Here is a 16,164-nt window from a genome sequence, read left to right as displayed (position 1 = left end):
AAAATGACCCCATTTTCGGACCGTGGCAACGTATGGTAAAAATATACAAACAGTAGGAAGTGCATAAAATTAAATATATGCAATAGGAATTGTACAAAATCAGATACAGACAACAAGAAATATATACAAAATTTAAATACAGATAGAAGAAAATATAACAACAAAATTGGTGATTAAATGAATAGGATGATTATAATGTGGAGGTAATGGAAGAGTCTGGACCGCGAGTCTTTCAGATGAGTCTGGACCGCGAGTCTTTCAGATGAGTCTGGACCGCGAGTCTTTCAGATGAGTCTGGAACGCGAGTCTTTCACTCGAGGAAATTTTTTAATTAGCATGATCAATAAGTTAAAATAAAATCTAAATAATACATGAAAATAACAATGCATAATATACATAACATTTTTTTTTTTTTTTTTTTTTTTAAATATGCTGAAAATGTAGAAAAAACTGGAAAATCAATTTAAAATAAATTTCGTAACAATAAGAAAATCGCTGTGTGGCTATAACAGTTGCATGGCATAAGTAAACACGTCAGAGTTATACATATCATTGATCAGCTGGATTTGTCACAATATTGGTAGGAATGGGTGGAATGGCCTTCAAATGCTCGTATGAGTTTTCGATTTCACCATTTTTAGTACTAATGATGGGAATTTCGGTGAAAACTGGGGCATCGCCAACCAAGATACGAATGTGGTAGCGGGTTTGGAGAATTCGAATAGTGCTGGAGGATTTGCCGAATGGGATCGAAATTTGAGGAGGTAACGAAATTTCTTCTACTCTAGAGTCTTCTAGCAAAAATTGTAAATTTCGCCACTTGAGGTTGAGTTTGGATGTGAGGAAGCCCTGAGTTATCCAAGCCGAACGAATGGGCTGTCGGGCGGTTCGTGTAATGCTCGAAACAGGGTAACTCACATCTCTTACAAAAAACGAAATGGCTTCCATGGGGTTAGATAGCTCAAGGATAATTTTTGCTTTGGAACCCTGGGCAATGGAAGAAGATGAAAACAACAGTCGTTTGAGTTTCAACACCATAGCTTTACTTAAATAGAACACAACCATTGTAGTTAATAAAATAGCCACATGCATAAAAGAAAATGATAATGAGCTGGGGTAATTGCATATATTTGGGTCCGAAATAGGCTCACTGGTGCTACTATGTAAATATAAAATAGGTGCACCCTTAGTGGTATGAATTATGTTTGATGTCGAAGTGGCTATCAAAAGTTGTCGTATTAAACCACCTTGGCGACGAATCTTAATAAACATCAGAAGATACAGTGTTAGAGATATGATCGCTAATATAATTGTAGGGGAGAATAATTGCGCCAAATATGAGTAAGGCGTAGAAAACAAATCGAAATTGGGTCGGCATTGGAAAGCTAATTGGTCCAAATTAGAGGCGTACATAATCGACCGTTTATTATGTGAATTGGCAACTTTCGCTAAATCCAAGGTAAGGGCTGCATCCGTTGCCAGAGACTGGTTGAATGCGTGTTGAAGTATGGATAGGTCGGGAAGTTCCGCCTTCCATTTCGATACAAACGTCTGGCTCCCAGTAAGGTTTGTTAAGCTATAGCTTTGAAAGATAGCTCTTGTGAAATGGAGATTAGCCACATAATGTACCAGAAATGTATCATTGCCTGTGCATTGCGACAAACTGGTATGAAGTGATATCTCTTTGGAAGTAAGTTTGCAATTGCATCCCATGTCTACAAGACACAACTCACATGGAGGCAGGGATCTAGTCGCACGCCCAGGGCAGACCACATATGTATCAGCAGTCAAACCTTGGATTAGCGCTTTTGAGTTTGGTAAATAGAATGCCGATAGTCTAGGGTTATAATTTACTAAGATTTGTACGCTACAGAATTTCGAAACACGGTCTTGTTTGTCCAGATAAATTGCATGAGCGCATGACGAAGAATCAGATTGAAATATGGTAAAGGGGTGATCACATGACTTAACATTATCTCCACTACAATGCATAAGATCATTGGCCGAAATTTCTATGTATGTATAGTCGTGTGATGAAATTCCTAAATACTCAGGAAGGTTGACAACTTTGGTAAATGATTTATTCAGAGTAGAATTATTTGTACGTATGTTCTCTGGCGTTGGTACTGGGAAGTTCATAACACGATATAAATCATACTCGTAAACCAATGACAATGGGATGCGGAGTTGAATATATAGATAATTTGAAGTTTGGTGAAATATAACACTCTTTTGGCAAAAATAATACGACAACACGTTGTGGGTAATTTTAAAATCGGTGGCTATGTTATTAAGTTGTGTTCTTACCTGGTCCAAGGTGTCTCTCACTTGTTGGTGACTGATGAATTCAATGGGAAGGAATCCAGCTATCAGTGAATGTAAACCAGTAAGATGACGCTGATATTCAAACATGAGGTCATTAAGCAAATCTGTTCTTTCATTCACTTGGAATTGAAGGGATGAAAGTTGGGTTAGATGTTTGATGTCAAGTATCGTGACATTAATGCTTATCGCCGAATGATTAATATAGTCTTGTAAACTATGCATTTCTCTCACGATATTTTTAACCTGATCATTGGAATGCGTAATATGATGCCATAAATTCTTTATACGCTTATTGGTAATAGATGACATAGATGATAGTTTCTTGGTTTGTTCATCTAAAACCGAATCTAAGTTAGCAATTTTGCCTGTTTCAAGACAGTCAATTTGATGCGCCAAAAGCTTTAATTGTTTTTCTTCTACTAAACCAGTAATGGAGGATATAATAGAGCCGAAAATATTTCTTTTTATTCTATGTGATGGGTTAGTAGCAGAATCAGGAGAACCCAAGAGCGATATTTCTTTTGCTAAATTTCGGATCCTGGAGATAGATTTGTGGGCCCGAAAAGTGAAACTCTCAATAATGTGATTGTAAGAAACACAAAATGCGTTGTTTTCTTGAGAGGTACATGGATTTGTAAACTCGTCAAATAGGGAGTCAAACACCGAAATATCTGGTACCCGCATACACGTATGACATGACAATTGCATTCAATTGTCTATGTCAATACGTGTTAACTTTCCCATGCTTATTACTTTAATGTTCACATTCCTACACCTATATGTAATATCTAATGTATTGTTTAAAGCCTAAACCATATTAACACTTTTATACACGCCGTGTCAAACGTCACCATGACTGTATAGCACTCCTTATTTGGCATGTTAGTAAGTTCTAACCAATCACGTTGACTTGTGCTAGGCGTCGTAGTGACGTCACGATATCACGTGGTTTCACTTATAAATAGGGGGACTGATGAGAAAGAGGGGGCTGAGGTTATACGGGAGGTCTGTCTCTAGGCGTGGCTGTAAAGCCATCGCCTGGAAACCAAGTTTACACTTCACTGTATTATCACTGTATCTGATGTCTCCACGAATAAATATCTTGATTGTATCACCACTACCATCAACAGTTTAATATATAAGTCTGTTACATGGACTTTGTACTTCGCGTGATCAAAGACGGTAACAGCGAAGCAACGACATAAATGACATCGCTAAACTTGAGGTGGAACGACAAGACAGGAAAACAGACATCATCGAACTACCCACGACCAGAGCGACACAACTTCAGCGAAGCCAACCCGTAAAATACTGCAACCAAAGCTAACCATATGTGAGTGCACGGGAGGCAACCAACCAACCAAACAACTTGGTGACAAAGGGGTGTGCATGTTGTGGATGGTGGTGGGAAAGGAGTTGTTTGGGTATCAAACTTTTGACCAACCACTCATTCTAAATATTGTTGAGTGAGGGCTATTTACTAATGAGAGTAATTTTTAAAAAAAATTAAACAGATCTAATATTACAAGCAGTGAATATAAAGTTATGCTTTAATTAATGAAGGTATACAGTTCACTCACCTGAAAACATTCTGGGGCATGACTTATAACTTGTACCCATTGAGGGGGGGGTCAGTCTAGCCACAGTTGAAATCTTTTAAAATATGATTTTTCAGGTAGTGATTCAGCTCTAATTCTGAAATTAAATCAAATTATTAAAATTAATTCATTACATCTGTTCTATTTTTATAGAAGAACCTTCCCAAATAAGAAATTCTAAAATTTAAAAACATAAGAGGTAATCACTAAACCATGTACTTTCACACTCAAGCAAGAGAATAGACATGTTGGTGAACTAGCCTTGCACTGTTAGTGTTTTATTGTTTACACAAATAAAAAAATAAAAAAAAAGAATTGCAGACCTCACTTCTTTATGTTTTTGAGTGGGCCAGCCAACTTTCCACATACAAAAAACACATAATATTTCTATTTATTTTATTTTATTTTATAATATAATATTGCCACTGAACTCTTTAAAATGAATTTACCAATTAGAAATTAATGTGTTAGACACTATATAATCTTAATATTTTATTATCCTTATATTTGAATCTGTTTCAAGACATTTGAAAACAATATTAGAAGTAATATAACAATACAACGACTAGATTTGGTGTCACAGTTTGCTCCTAGTTCATATTGAAATATTGCCAGCAATAATTAATAAAGCTTGTTCAGTGTTCATCATATTCAGTGGCTAGTTCTCAGGATCTACAAGAGTAAATAAACAGAAATCATTTTGATGCCATGTTTTTAGACGACACCGCCATATCGAATTTGGATTTGGACCATACCATTTCAAGCTGCAGGGGTGTCTAAACAATGTCTCAGCAAACAATAAACAAATCTTCCACCCTCCACACAAAGTTTAGCCATAATTGAACAACCAAGAAAGCAACAAAAATCAGGCTGCATCCTGAAAACAACGAGTTACATTACAACCAGTCATTACAAACATGAAATCCTCCACCCCTCCCAGTACACCCTACAGCATTAATGGTTCCTATACTCATTTGCATCTATGTAAAACAAGCTTAGCCAATAGATGCACCTGACTCATCAAACTTTTGACCAACCACTCATTCTAAATATTGTTGAGTGAGGGCGCTATTTACTAATGAGAGGAATCTTTTAAAAGAATTAAACAGATTTTTGGTCAGGGCGCCCTCTAGTATTCGTGGGGAATCATGTTTATTTGGAATGCTCTGATTGGATGGACGTTTGAACTTAGCAAGGTGTGATACAATTGGCCAGATTCAAATAAGCATGAACTAATAGTTTGACAGGGAAGTGATACTTATAATGCAGAAAGCTGTTTTATTTACTGTTGTGATAGAGTTTTTATATTTCCCCGTCAAATGCATTTATTGGTCCACTGAAAAATCAAAATAATGTTTCCCTGTTATTTAAACTCTTATTGATCAAGGCATTTTTAAAATCATGGGTGTTCATCTCGTTGTACTTTGGATTTCTTGGAGCAAATAAAGATCCTAGAAAGTTAGTATTTATATGCATGTGTGTGGGTTTTGTTTCACTGTCTTTGACTTTCCCAATATGTTTGTTGCTATTGACAACAATTCAGTCCTTTGTAATGCTTCAGTCAATGTTTTTCTTCACTACCTACCCAGCTCCTCATCAGGCGTATGTGCCTGGTGTGGCATATTTAAGATGGGTTTAACCCACCAAATCAGCACAGACAGTAGGGCAATTGTCACATTTAGTGCTCCAAGAAAATATTCCCAGTCAATGTGTATTTATATAAATAGATGCAGTTTCTGTGGCTTCAAATTTACTGGCTTTGTACATACAGGTATATTAGTTTACCTGTTTCTAGTTGAAATTTAGCCAATCTTATTACCCAAGACAGTTGGAAATTTGCCAAATGTCACAACACTCATTTCAAAGTGCCACACCTTAGAACAAGTAGTCAAACCTGATAGAGCTTTTTTTTATATGGAAATGGACATGGTGAATGGCAAACTCGATTGTCAGAAAGTAATAAAAATAATCACAGGCTTACTCCACCTACCCCACTATGAAGTAAAAGGCTGTTTATAAAACCATGATGGTTTCATGTTTCTTATGGAAAACAATTTTAATTATAAACTTCTATGCTCTTGTACCAAACCGTGGGGATCCATCATACTAAACAACAGGTGTCAATATTACTAAGAACAATGGACTTCTTTTTCATCAAAATTACTGATGCGTCAGTTTCGCGATTTCTCATGTCATCACATAAACTCTCATGTCATCACAGTTGATTGCGTATATATATGTATATACGGTGGACACATAGTGTTTTGACCTCTACTAAAATAACCTACACTACGAGAATGGTTAATCTGGTGTAGTGATCGCGTGTCTGCTTACAGTGTGGTGCTGCCGTGGTTGTGAGTTGTTCGAATCTTTATTGCGTGTTTATAATTTCCTAATATACCTGTAATTATATTCATCCTGGTTGTCCGGCTCAGGCTCAGTCAGTACCTGGTGTATATAAGCGCTGCACCATGGCTATCATCAAATTACACACGTATATTACAGATACAAAAATGCACATGTTGTTGTCGTACGTATTGACGATATTTGCGTGTACAAGATCTAGAACATTTCTATGGATCAACTTATTATTACCTGCAATAAAATTATACATTTTCCAAATAATATTTTGACAGATTGCTGACTATAACATTTGTGTAGACAGTTAAAGACTGGGAATTAACCAAGACATGGTCCTGGAGCGTTATATTCACTTGTTTCTTGAATTCGCGAAACCGTGCGAGTTGGACAATGAACAGACATAAGAATACTTCAGAATTGTGTAAATTAACATACGTTCAGCGCTGTGCACTGAATATTCAACTGATTGCTGAATCTTTCACTTTTATCGTATCGTGGTATACGTCATTAATCACATCAATAATTGTGTAATTTACTGTTGTAAATACACAACAACGAGATGCGATTAACTATACATATTGTGTTATAAACTATGACAACATTTTCATGAAATAAACATACGGTAATAAAATGTACAATAAGTTATTTTTACCCACTGTTGTCGGTATATTCAATTCAAAACATCTCACATGTGGTACCATGATGTGCAGCTTACGTAAATTGTAACTGTAAATTGCAGCTTACATATATACACCCGATATACATGTATTACATCAAAGGTTGACTACCCAGACGTGTGTTGTCATTAAACAACTCTGCAATGATTACTAGTATTCTAAATGCACGATTCTTAATACAAATATGAATTGCTCAAAAAATGAATTATTATATAAGAACATACAATCATTGCTGATGTTAATGGACTAGATTGGAATTGGGAAGGATGTCATTCCAAAAACATTTTCCAGTGTCTGAACAAATATCGAAAAAATGTTATGAATGAAAATTTGTCATGAATGAAGACAATAATAGTCAAATCCAGACAATCAAATCTTTGAAAAGTAACAATTCCAATAACAGTGATTATTATGTTACTGTCTAAATAACACTACATTATTCGGAAATACAAACTGCCCCGGAACATTCACAGGAATAAGCAAATGTTATTATTTAACTTTGTTTTTATTTATCAATGTTATTGCTGATAACTATGTACATATATCTAAACTAGTATAAAAGTCAACGTTTTTGATTCTCGTGAATTATAAGACACCAAATAACTCTGATTCCTGTCTTGTAAAATGTAAAAATGACATGAAAATAGCCTTTAACAAAAACGAAATGTTGACACTGTGAAAGCAGGACTGTATACATACATACATTCTCATTCAACTGCTTTTGATGAAAACACACAATATTGAATACAAAACTCCTATTAAGTTTGCTTCAAAAAACAAGCAAATTAAGCTAAAATAATCTCAGTAGCTTGTTTATTGAAGTGACATCTGTCCATAGCTTTCACAAGTCGACCTAATGTAGCCCGCGGATGTTCAGACTCTTGGTACTTTCTCAGCATTTGGTGAGCCCGTTCAGACTGACCTGTGTAATCAGCTTCAATGGTATCTATAGTTGCGTCATTGAGATGTGAACAACCCATTGCATGTAATTCCCGAGCAACGTCTTTCCATTTGTGGCCACCAAGTACTTTGGGAAATGCTAATACTTGATTTCTTGTCAACTGCTTATTTAATAAATCTGAATTCGCAAACAGACCATAATTATACATTGGGGGTAAGTTCGTGTGAGTAGGTCTTGTCTTATAATAAGGAAATATATGCAGATAAGTGATATGCATAGTGAAATGTTATTACATATAGAATGAATCCATTACGTTTAAAGAATTTACATTTTATATATGTATGAGGGGGAAGATTCTTCTCCTCTGGGTCCACACGTGCCAGGGGAAAATCTCGTCTGGTCTCTATATCGCGTCCCCTTGAGGTACAGGATCGGGAAAGTCAAATAGACACACTCTCGTCTTTAGTCGGTCAGTCGAGTACTCTATAAGACACAGCGCCCCGGGGAAAAGTCCCCAAGACTATCGCAAGGCTGAACCAAGACTCTGTCCCAAGACTGCTCTTAGACTCTGCTAGACTGCGTCTGTCCTGGTGTACTCGCCAAGACCAACTAAAAACTCTTTATTCACTTTCAAAACCTTAACCAATTACAAAGCAGTTAAAATACTATAAGGCGTGGCCTTCACACATTCAACCAATCACACTAAGTACTGAACACGTCATATCTTTTGATTAATCACTACATTAGTAACTGCGAATACTAACTGTCAGAAATAGTAGTCCGAATAGCGACGGTTATATCGTAATTAGTTCCAAATCACTGAGTCGAGTTCCGTCCAGGACCTCGCATGGGCCAAAACGATGACAGACATAACACAGCCATTTGCTAGTAATCAGCTAAATAAGTCGATCAACAGATACGCCCAAATAAATTCATCACATATGCATGTTTGCATACTCTGACAAAATGATTTGTTGTTGAAATTACCATAATCTCGGTTTTTCACGCTCTTCGGTTTTTAATGTGACGGTTATTTTGTACTGACCCAAAGAAGCGTTTGCTTGTCAAATATACACATTTTAAAATCCCGTGACGAAATGATAATTATTATAATACTAGTACCTCTACATGGCTAATCAGCGTTTCAATATCGTCTTTCGATGTTATAACCTTATCTGATATCAATATATCACACGATTTGATGTCACCTTCAATATAGGTATTCAATGCTCGTTTTGGTCCGCAGTTTTTTTATCATTCTGAAAAAGGCAAATATTATAATTTTGTTAGTGAACAATTGTCGCATACGAAAACTCTTTAAATGTTAGTGAATTCCAGTCAGTATGGAATTAATATTTGAAAAATTCGTTGATTTAAGAACACCAAGTTTAAAGTTAGGCGACACGTACACACTATTACTCTTCATGAACTCAGCAGTGGTCACACGCAACATGAGTTTGGGTGAGAATATACTGGAAATAGAATGTATGGAATAAACAGCATCTACAATCTGGGGCATTACATCACATTAAAAGTAACAGGTCTAAGTATTCAAAAACTAATGATATTGAAGCTTTTTATGACGCCATGTATGGCAAAGGTCAACGGACGATTTCAATTCTATTGTAGAGGCCAGGAGCGGTTGTAGTCTCAGAATTATTCTATGTAACATTTATGTTTATGACCGGCTTGTTTCGAACTGAAGAAGTCATCGGCCAATTATTTGCTTTATGCTGGCTTTTGTTATCAGTATCTAAGAAAGGATTACAAAAGTATCTTGGTAATTCATAACATTATATTGAACATCACATAGGTATTTATCGATATTGATGAAACAAAAATAAGGATTTACAATAACACAAATACTAGTATAACTTTAAATATTTTTTTTACGGTGAGAAGAATAAATTTGGTCGGTAAAATCAACTATTTAGACGTAATTCTAATTCATAGTGGCAAATATAAAAGTCTTCAAATCATTGAAAATCAATGAAAGCTTGGAAAGAAGGTCCATGGGCTGAAGGTATTGGAAGCATGAAGTACATATGATGAATATCGTATTTACTATATTAGAAGCACATGTTCAATTCACATAAAGCAAAAATTGTATGCAAAATTATTGAAATATATCTCATGGACTATATACTTGTTATTTATATTTGAGGCTAACGTATATAAACAACAACAAGCATGAATGGCGGTTTATTTGTCGTAACTATCATGTGACCATGACTTATCTAGTTTGTTCCACAAATGTTCTAAATTTGTTTCCGTCACCTAATTTATTCTTGTGAACACGTGTAAATTTATCAAGTCAATTTGTTGCAGATTATATCATATAACCCACGGAGGTTCTAAAGAACCGATTGGCTAAAACAAGACAGCCGTGGTACAAAAACAAATTACATTTTTTTTCTATACTTTTCAATTTTATTTCTGAAATGTTGACGGTGAGATAGTTTGTGTTGAATAAATAAAAATATTATACTGACCTCTAAGAAATCTATGCACGATTGCTTAGACTTGAACGCCAAAATAACAGTAAATGTGTCTTCCTCCACGTTTACACTGCAAACGAACGAACTATTTAAATATGGTGGTTGAGTGTCTTTCTTCTCTAATGCTTTTTGTATTCCTTTCAATATTTTTTCTTTATCTCCACATCGATACATCTCCGCTATGTTCGTGGAGCAAAACGACAACTTTATAGCTCCGGTCCACTGCTTAGCAGTTTCTGATACTGATAAAAAATCATAAATATGCTTTCAGTATAAAATGGGTGAAACGAGTATATGTTACTGTTTATTGGACTATCCACATTATATCTGTAAATCTGCTAGTTAATTTGTCATAAGTTAAGGCAGTTCAAATTTTGCACTATTGGGAATATCACAGCACACACACTCAATGCATTATGGGAAATAACCTCCCCTTGTATAGAATGGAAAAATATCATCACACTGGAAACCATTGAATATGTGTATGACATTTTGGACTCTTTTGTATCTCAAAAAATGTTCCCATTTTGTTCATTTTCGTATCCTGATGATACGAACCCATAAAAATGAAAAATTGCTGAACGTATACATGTATAATCCTTAATTTGGCTAGAACCTCCTTAACGTGTGAGGGCGGTCGTGATGTGTCGATTCCACTGTGTAATGGGTTCTAAATGACGTATTCCATACTTGTACAATACACTGATAGTTACAATAATAAATAGTATTATTACATTATTTTAACAGTTGCATGGCATAAGTTGCATTGATGTTGTCATGACGATGCTATGGGGCGACGCCCTCACTGGTGGAGTCCACATGCCGTCATGACAACATCAATGCAACTTGGTGACAATGCGGTGTATTCTGCTGTACTTTCACTCGCTTCGCTCGTGAAAGTACGGCCGCAGGATACATCGCATCACTCGTGAAAATAACTTCCGTACGCAACGAAAGCCACGGGGAGGGTGTGGGGTTTTGTCATATTATTGCTTAGACGGCGTTTTGACACTCTAGTTTTAGTGCACGCACGTATGTATATTGGAGCGGGGAAGTCGTCACCTGCACCTGCGTCAGATGGCCATACCGTGTCATTGTTTACAAACAAGCGTCTACCCATGAGCCTTTGCGTTTTAGCGTGTGTTGTTATCGTCGCTTGGGACACAATTCCCGCGCGTGCGCAGGTGACGACCCCCCCCCCCCCCCGCGCTTTAAGATTCGTTGGAGTCGACTTTGTACGCGGCTCAAAGGTATCTACCCTCGTATTATGTACACGGTTTTATATTAATATCAGTTTATGGTTTGATTTACAATGACATTATTCGGTCAATATCCGGGACTTTTTTGACTATAACCTTTTATTGTGCAAACAATCCACCATTATTTTGTAGTGCGCTTTATACGAGGTGCCAGGTCAGGCAATCAATGAATCCTTACAAACCAAACTGAGACAATCGCTATAAATCCATTCTTCGATATTCCCATATGTATCATACAATGACTGAGAGTAGTGATTCGTGAAGAACATTATGGTGACTGTACTAGTATTAAATTCAATGTAATCATGACAGGCGATACATACCGGAATATGCGGTGGCATCTGAAGAGACATCACTCGGTAGTGTTGCTTGACATGACATGCTGAAAGACACCAGAGACCTCTGTAAAATGACAGTGTGGCCGAGTTAGTAAATGTTTCAAAGTTGACCCGAGTTTCATATCTACTACAAAAGATATCAGTTGTTGTTGTTGTTACTGTGGTTCAATATACAATAAGACTAGAATGTCGATTGCACGTGAGAAACATAAAAACAAACGTGAACACTTTAATCCAATAGACTTACCTGTGAACAGGACAAAGCCAAACTAACGGCATCCTGTTTCCGGGTTATATTCTCAGATGGAAAATTCCCTATCCCATGATGCACCTGTATAAAGGCGTGTGAAAAGTACAATGATAACCTGCCGTATAGGTATAGTCACACCATGGAGGTATACATCGTCACACAAAACCACGATACGCAATGAACAGAAGGAGTAAATAGAAAGAAATTTGATGAGCCCATGTGCGTGCAAGTGTTCCTCTTAAAGGAAAACTTGGGACTTGACACAAACTCATGATGGTATAAGTCATTTATGGGAAATAAAAAACATACACTGACTGAAAGCCACCCCCAAAATATTAATCAACGGCCGGTTATAATTACTACTGGCATCGTCTTGTTGTTGTTGTGAAATTGACTGATGAGTTGTACATTCCTCTGCAGACGAAGTGGTGGGGATCGCAGCAGTCCAGGGTGCCACCTACGCCAACTTGTCAGGCTAAACAAGTCCCGACTCATCTGATAAAACAGGACACAACAGATAGACTTATTTCCACAAACAAAACGAAGTGGAATTACTTACATACATCCTACAATTAGGGATGGGTCGTCTATATAATTGGGGCAGATGCATATTTCATCTTGCTGTTCTAATAGTCTCTCTAATAGTCACCAATGACAATAGTCCAGCTACATGATCACATAACCCAGGTGATGGGAGTAATAAATGATAATGTCGTCATCATTATTTATTCCGACAGAGCAATAAGATTCATTTTTATCCATTCTTGATTTGATAGTCGATTTCTTAGGTTATCTCTGTGGTGAACTTTAACAATCTAACACGCACCCTTGTGTTTGGTCTCAATCCACGCAATCTGTACACACCGTATACGGCAAAGCACCCTCAGTGCCCAGTTTATGAGCGTAAACGCACCTTTTTTTTACCCTCTGTACACCGAACCAGGAAGTAACATTTATATTTAGCTGTTACAGTTTGCTATTGGATTACTAATCAGTCCTACACTGTGCGCGTTCATTTTACCGGTCAAGAACGGTGTTAGCGGCTGACTGCATGCGAGAATGAAAAGAATTATCGTCAAAGAAGGCTCGAAAACTAGGTACTATCGTTCAAACAGTGAACATGGTGTATATGAGGAAAGCGGTGAACCTATGCCGAGTTCTGTCGAGTTGAGTGGACATGACTCTACTTCTAATGTGAATAAAACGAAGGTAAGCTTTATAAAGACTATTAAGAGAAGATTCACTATACGGACGAGCAAGAAACACCCCAGTAGGTCGAGGTCGAAAACAGAGGAATGTACAACTCATCAGTCAATTCCACAACAACAAGAAGACGATGCCAGCAGCCATGGTTTGGGTTATTGTGATAGTTTACGTCCGCGCGTCTGTGTTGGCAATGGTACGAGTAATTTTGACTGTACGAAAGACGTGGACAATCACAAGGAAAACACAGAAGACAACGACAAGTGGAACAACAATGCAGGTGATTTGGATTCAACATGGACTCTACCAGGCACTGAAAATAATACACAACACACAGACGACGCCATTGACGACATTCCAAAACACAGTTCATCCAGGGAAACGCAAGACAATAATGGAATAAATCACACCGAAGACCAGTCATTAGCAATAACGCAACCACTTAGTGGTACGGATCTCGATACCTGTGGTACATTCGACGACCATTCACCAACATTACATGAACAACTGTATGTTCTTTCAAAAAAACATTGGTACTGGGGACCATTGACTTCTATTGAGGCCGATGATATACTAAACGACAGACCTGATGGATCATTTCTTGTCCGTGATAGTTATCATGGATGCTACTTGATAAGTCTTAGCTTCCGTTCTTATGGCATGACATACCACATTAGATTTCAATATTACAATGGTATGTTCAGTTTGAGATGTGGATACTACAACCAATCAATTGTAGATTTAATAGAGACATACATGCAAGACTGCAGAGATGGGGATTTCTTTTATACCAGTGGATATATTGCAGTTAATCTGACTAATCCCGTGTCTCACTTCACGGATGTTCCGTCACTTCAATATCTATGCAGATTTGTTATCCGCGAATTTAGTCGTTTGGATCACATCCAGCAATTGCCACTCCCACGAAGGATTAAAGAATACCTGGCAGAAAACCGCATCTGATGTCATAATGCATTACTTAGTCAACTAAAATAAATGTGGTTTTCATCACAATTTCGAAATATTATTCTTGAGAAAAGTTAATTTAATGATACCGCTGAATATAAAGTTAACAATTAGGTCGTATATGATTTATAGGCTATATAATGTTGCCGTAGTAGAGGTCAATATAAAGTTTTAATGACCCGAAGAGGACGGATGGGAATTATTAACCGAGGTCAATGAATTCTCCGCGGGTCATTTAAATTGAATATTGACTTCTATTTTGGTAACTGCATGTTTTATTATACCGAATAAATAAATCGAACGTTGTTGGCTGTTGTGGACGATATTTCTTATCGCGTATTCTTCATCAAGTAAATTTTAAATTTATATTGAGTTAATCAAATAGGTTTAGATGACATGGAATTTTTAGTTACTAGCAGCGTCTGTATTGTATATGTTATTAATTTCACATCAATTATTCTTTATTATTTATTGCTGCCTCTTATGTGTTCTTGTAATTTCATCATTATTTAGAAATGGTTAATGACCATTTGTTCGTTTTATAGAATAATATGGAACAAGGTCGGTTCCATACTCTTTTTAGAATGAATGATATCGCTTCTCGAGGTCCACATTTCTTTCACACACTGATGTTTTGATATATTTGACTGTCCGTAGTTTTGAGTGATTTGGCTTGATATTGTTTGACTATGACGTCATTTCTACGTTCAGACTCCCACGCGTACCTTGCACGGTAAACGTGCATTTACATAACAAACAAACAAACACACGCTAATTTGTATTTCAAAATGCACTAAAGGTTATCACAATACCCCAAATTTTGTTTCAAACACGTCATTTCCTACAAAATACCTGAATCAATTTTACGTGATTGGTCCAACTGAAAATATTTCCAAATAGGAATGCCCGGATACTACTAGTAGGTTACATTTTACGAATGTGAGCATGTCACATGGCATAACGAAACCAAATGTCATTCGTCATGCCAAGTTATGAAGGAAGTTCGAAATAATACAGACAATTCATAGAAACTACGACTTGATGGAAAAACTACATTTTCCGTACTTTGCTCTGTCTGAACACGATTCTCCTCGCATGTCAATGTGTAGTAACACAAACAACTCTTTATTTTGGTAATGCATGGTATTTCTAATGAAAAATAAAGGGACTTTCCCAATCCAATTATGCAACTTGTTACAAGACGAGGTCAAAAGATAATGTAGGAACCCAGTCTTCGTCTAAAGATTGGCCTACTTTGATGGTAAACATTGTAGCCATTGTATATATATCCTACCAAAGCATCAGCCAAGTAACAAGACCGGAAATATTTGCTTGTTTTTACACACACATATATCCGTGGGGAATAAATTTTTTAGTGTCCAGTAGTGAAGGAATTACGTAGTTTCAACACAAAACAGAAAAAAAGGAAAACAGTAAAATGTATGAACTGCAAGGCATGAAGGGAAAATATATGGTTACTGTTGTCCCTAATTTTAATATCAATTTTATTTTAATGAATACACAAAAACAAAGCAAAATGAAAGGATATAAAGTACAACAGTTCCTTCGCCTTTCTCTCAATGTTTTAGTATGATATTCTAGTTTTGTCATGGTTTTCAAACGTTTTTGTCTCTAATGGTTTCCATACATCACAATGTATGAAATAAATAACCGTTCATTATATTAGTCCTTATGGTTATGTTTAAATGTTTCAACTCTCTAAATATAAATATTATTTTTCAATAGTAATTCTATTATAACGTTGAGCTAATACCATTATATCATCTG

General features: G+C 36.4%; 3 protein-coding genes across 3 annotated transcripts; 1 reads left to right on the top strand and 2 right to left on the bottom strand.

Annotated features, from left to right (window-relative positions):
* Positions 1-7,447: 7,447 nt before the first annotated feature.
* Positions 7,448-12,538, bottom strand: LOC144350478 (uncharacterized). Its single transcript, XM_085500859.1, has 6 exons — positions 12,517-12,538; positions 12,205-12,288; positions 11,943-12,021; positions 10,355-10,602; positions 8,985-9,121; positions 7,448-8,039 (listed from the first exon to the last, which is right to left on the bottom strand). The coding sequence occupies exons 3-5, from the start codon at positions 11,998-12,000 to the stop codon at positions 9,086-9,088; spliced, it is 342 nt and encodes a 113-aa protein (XP_085356985.1). The 5' UTR covers positions 12,001-12,021; positions 12,205-12,288; positions 12,517-12,538; the 3' UTR covers positions 7,448-8,039; positions 8,985-9,085.
* On the bottom strand, positions 7,747-8,139 carry LOC146742715 (tumor necrosis factor receptor type 1-associated DEATH domain protein-like). The gene has a single exon (XM_085500671.1). The coding sequence runs from the start codon at positions 8,137-8,139 to the stop codon at positions 7,747-7,749; it is 393 nt and encodes a 130-aa protein (XP_085356797.1).
* Positions 12,539-13,224: 686 nt separating the features above from the next.
* LOC146742714 (uncharacterized) lies at positions 13,225-14,681 on the top strand. The gene has a single exon (XM_085500858.1). It carries the CDS (start codon positions 13,267-13,269, stop codon positions 14,371-14,373), a length of 1,107 nt encoding a protein of 368 aa, XP_085356984.1. The 5' UTR covers positions 13,225-13,266; the 3' UTR covers positions 14,374-14,681.
* Positions 14,682-16,164: the final 1,483 nt, after the last annotated feature.

This window comes from Saccoglossus kowalevskii, chromosome 6, assembly GCF_978046115.1.
Source record: "Saccoglossus kowalevskii chromosome 6, keSacKowa6.1, whole genome shotgun sequence".
NCBI classification, from domain to species: Eukaryota; Metazoa; Hemichordata; class Enteropneusta; family Harrimaniidae; genus Saccoglossus; species Saccoglossus kowalevskii.
Note: the sequence above shows the minus strand (reverse complement) of the source record. Positions and strands in the feature narration are given on the sequence as shown.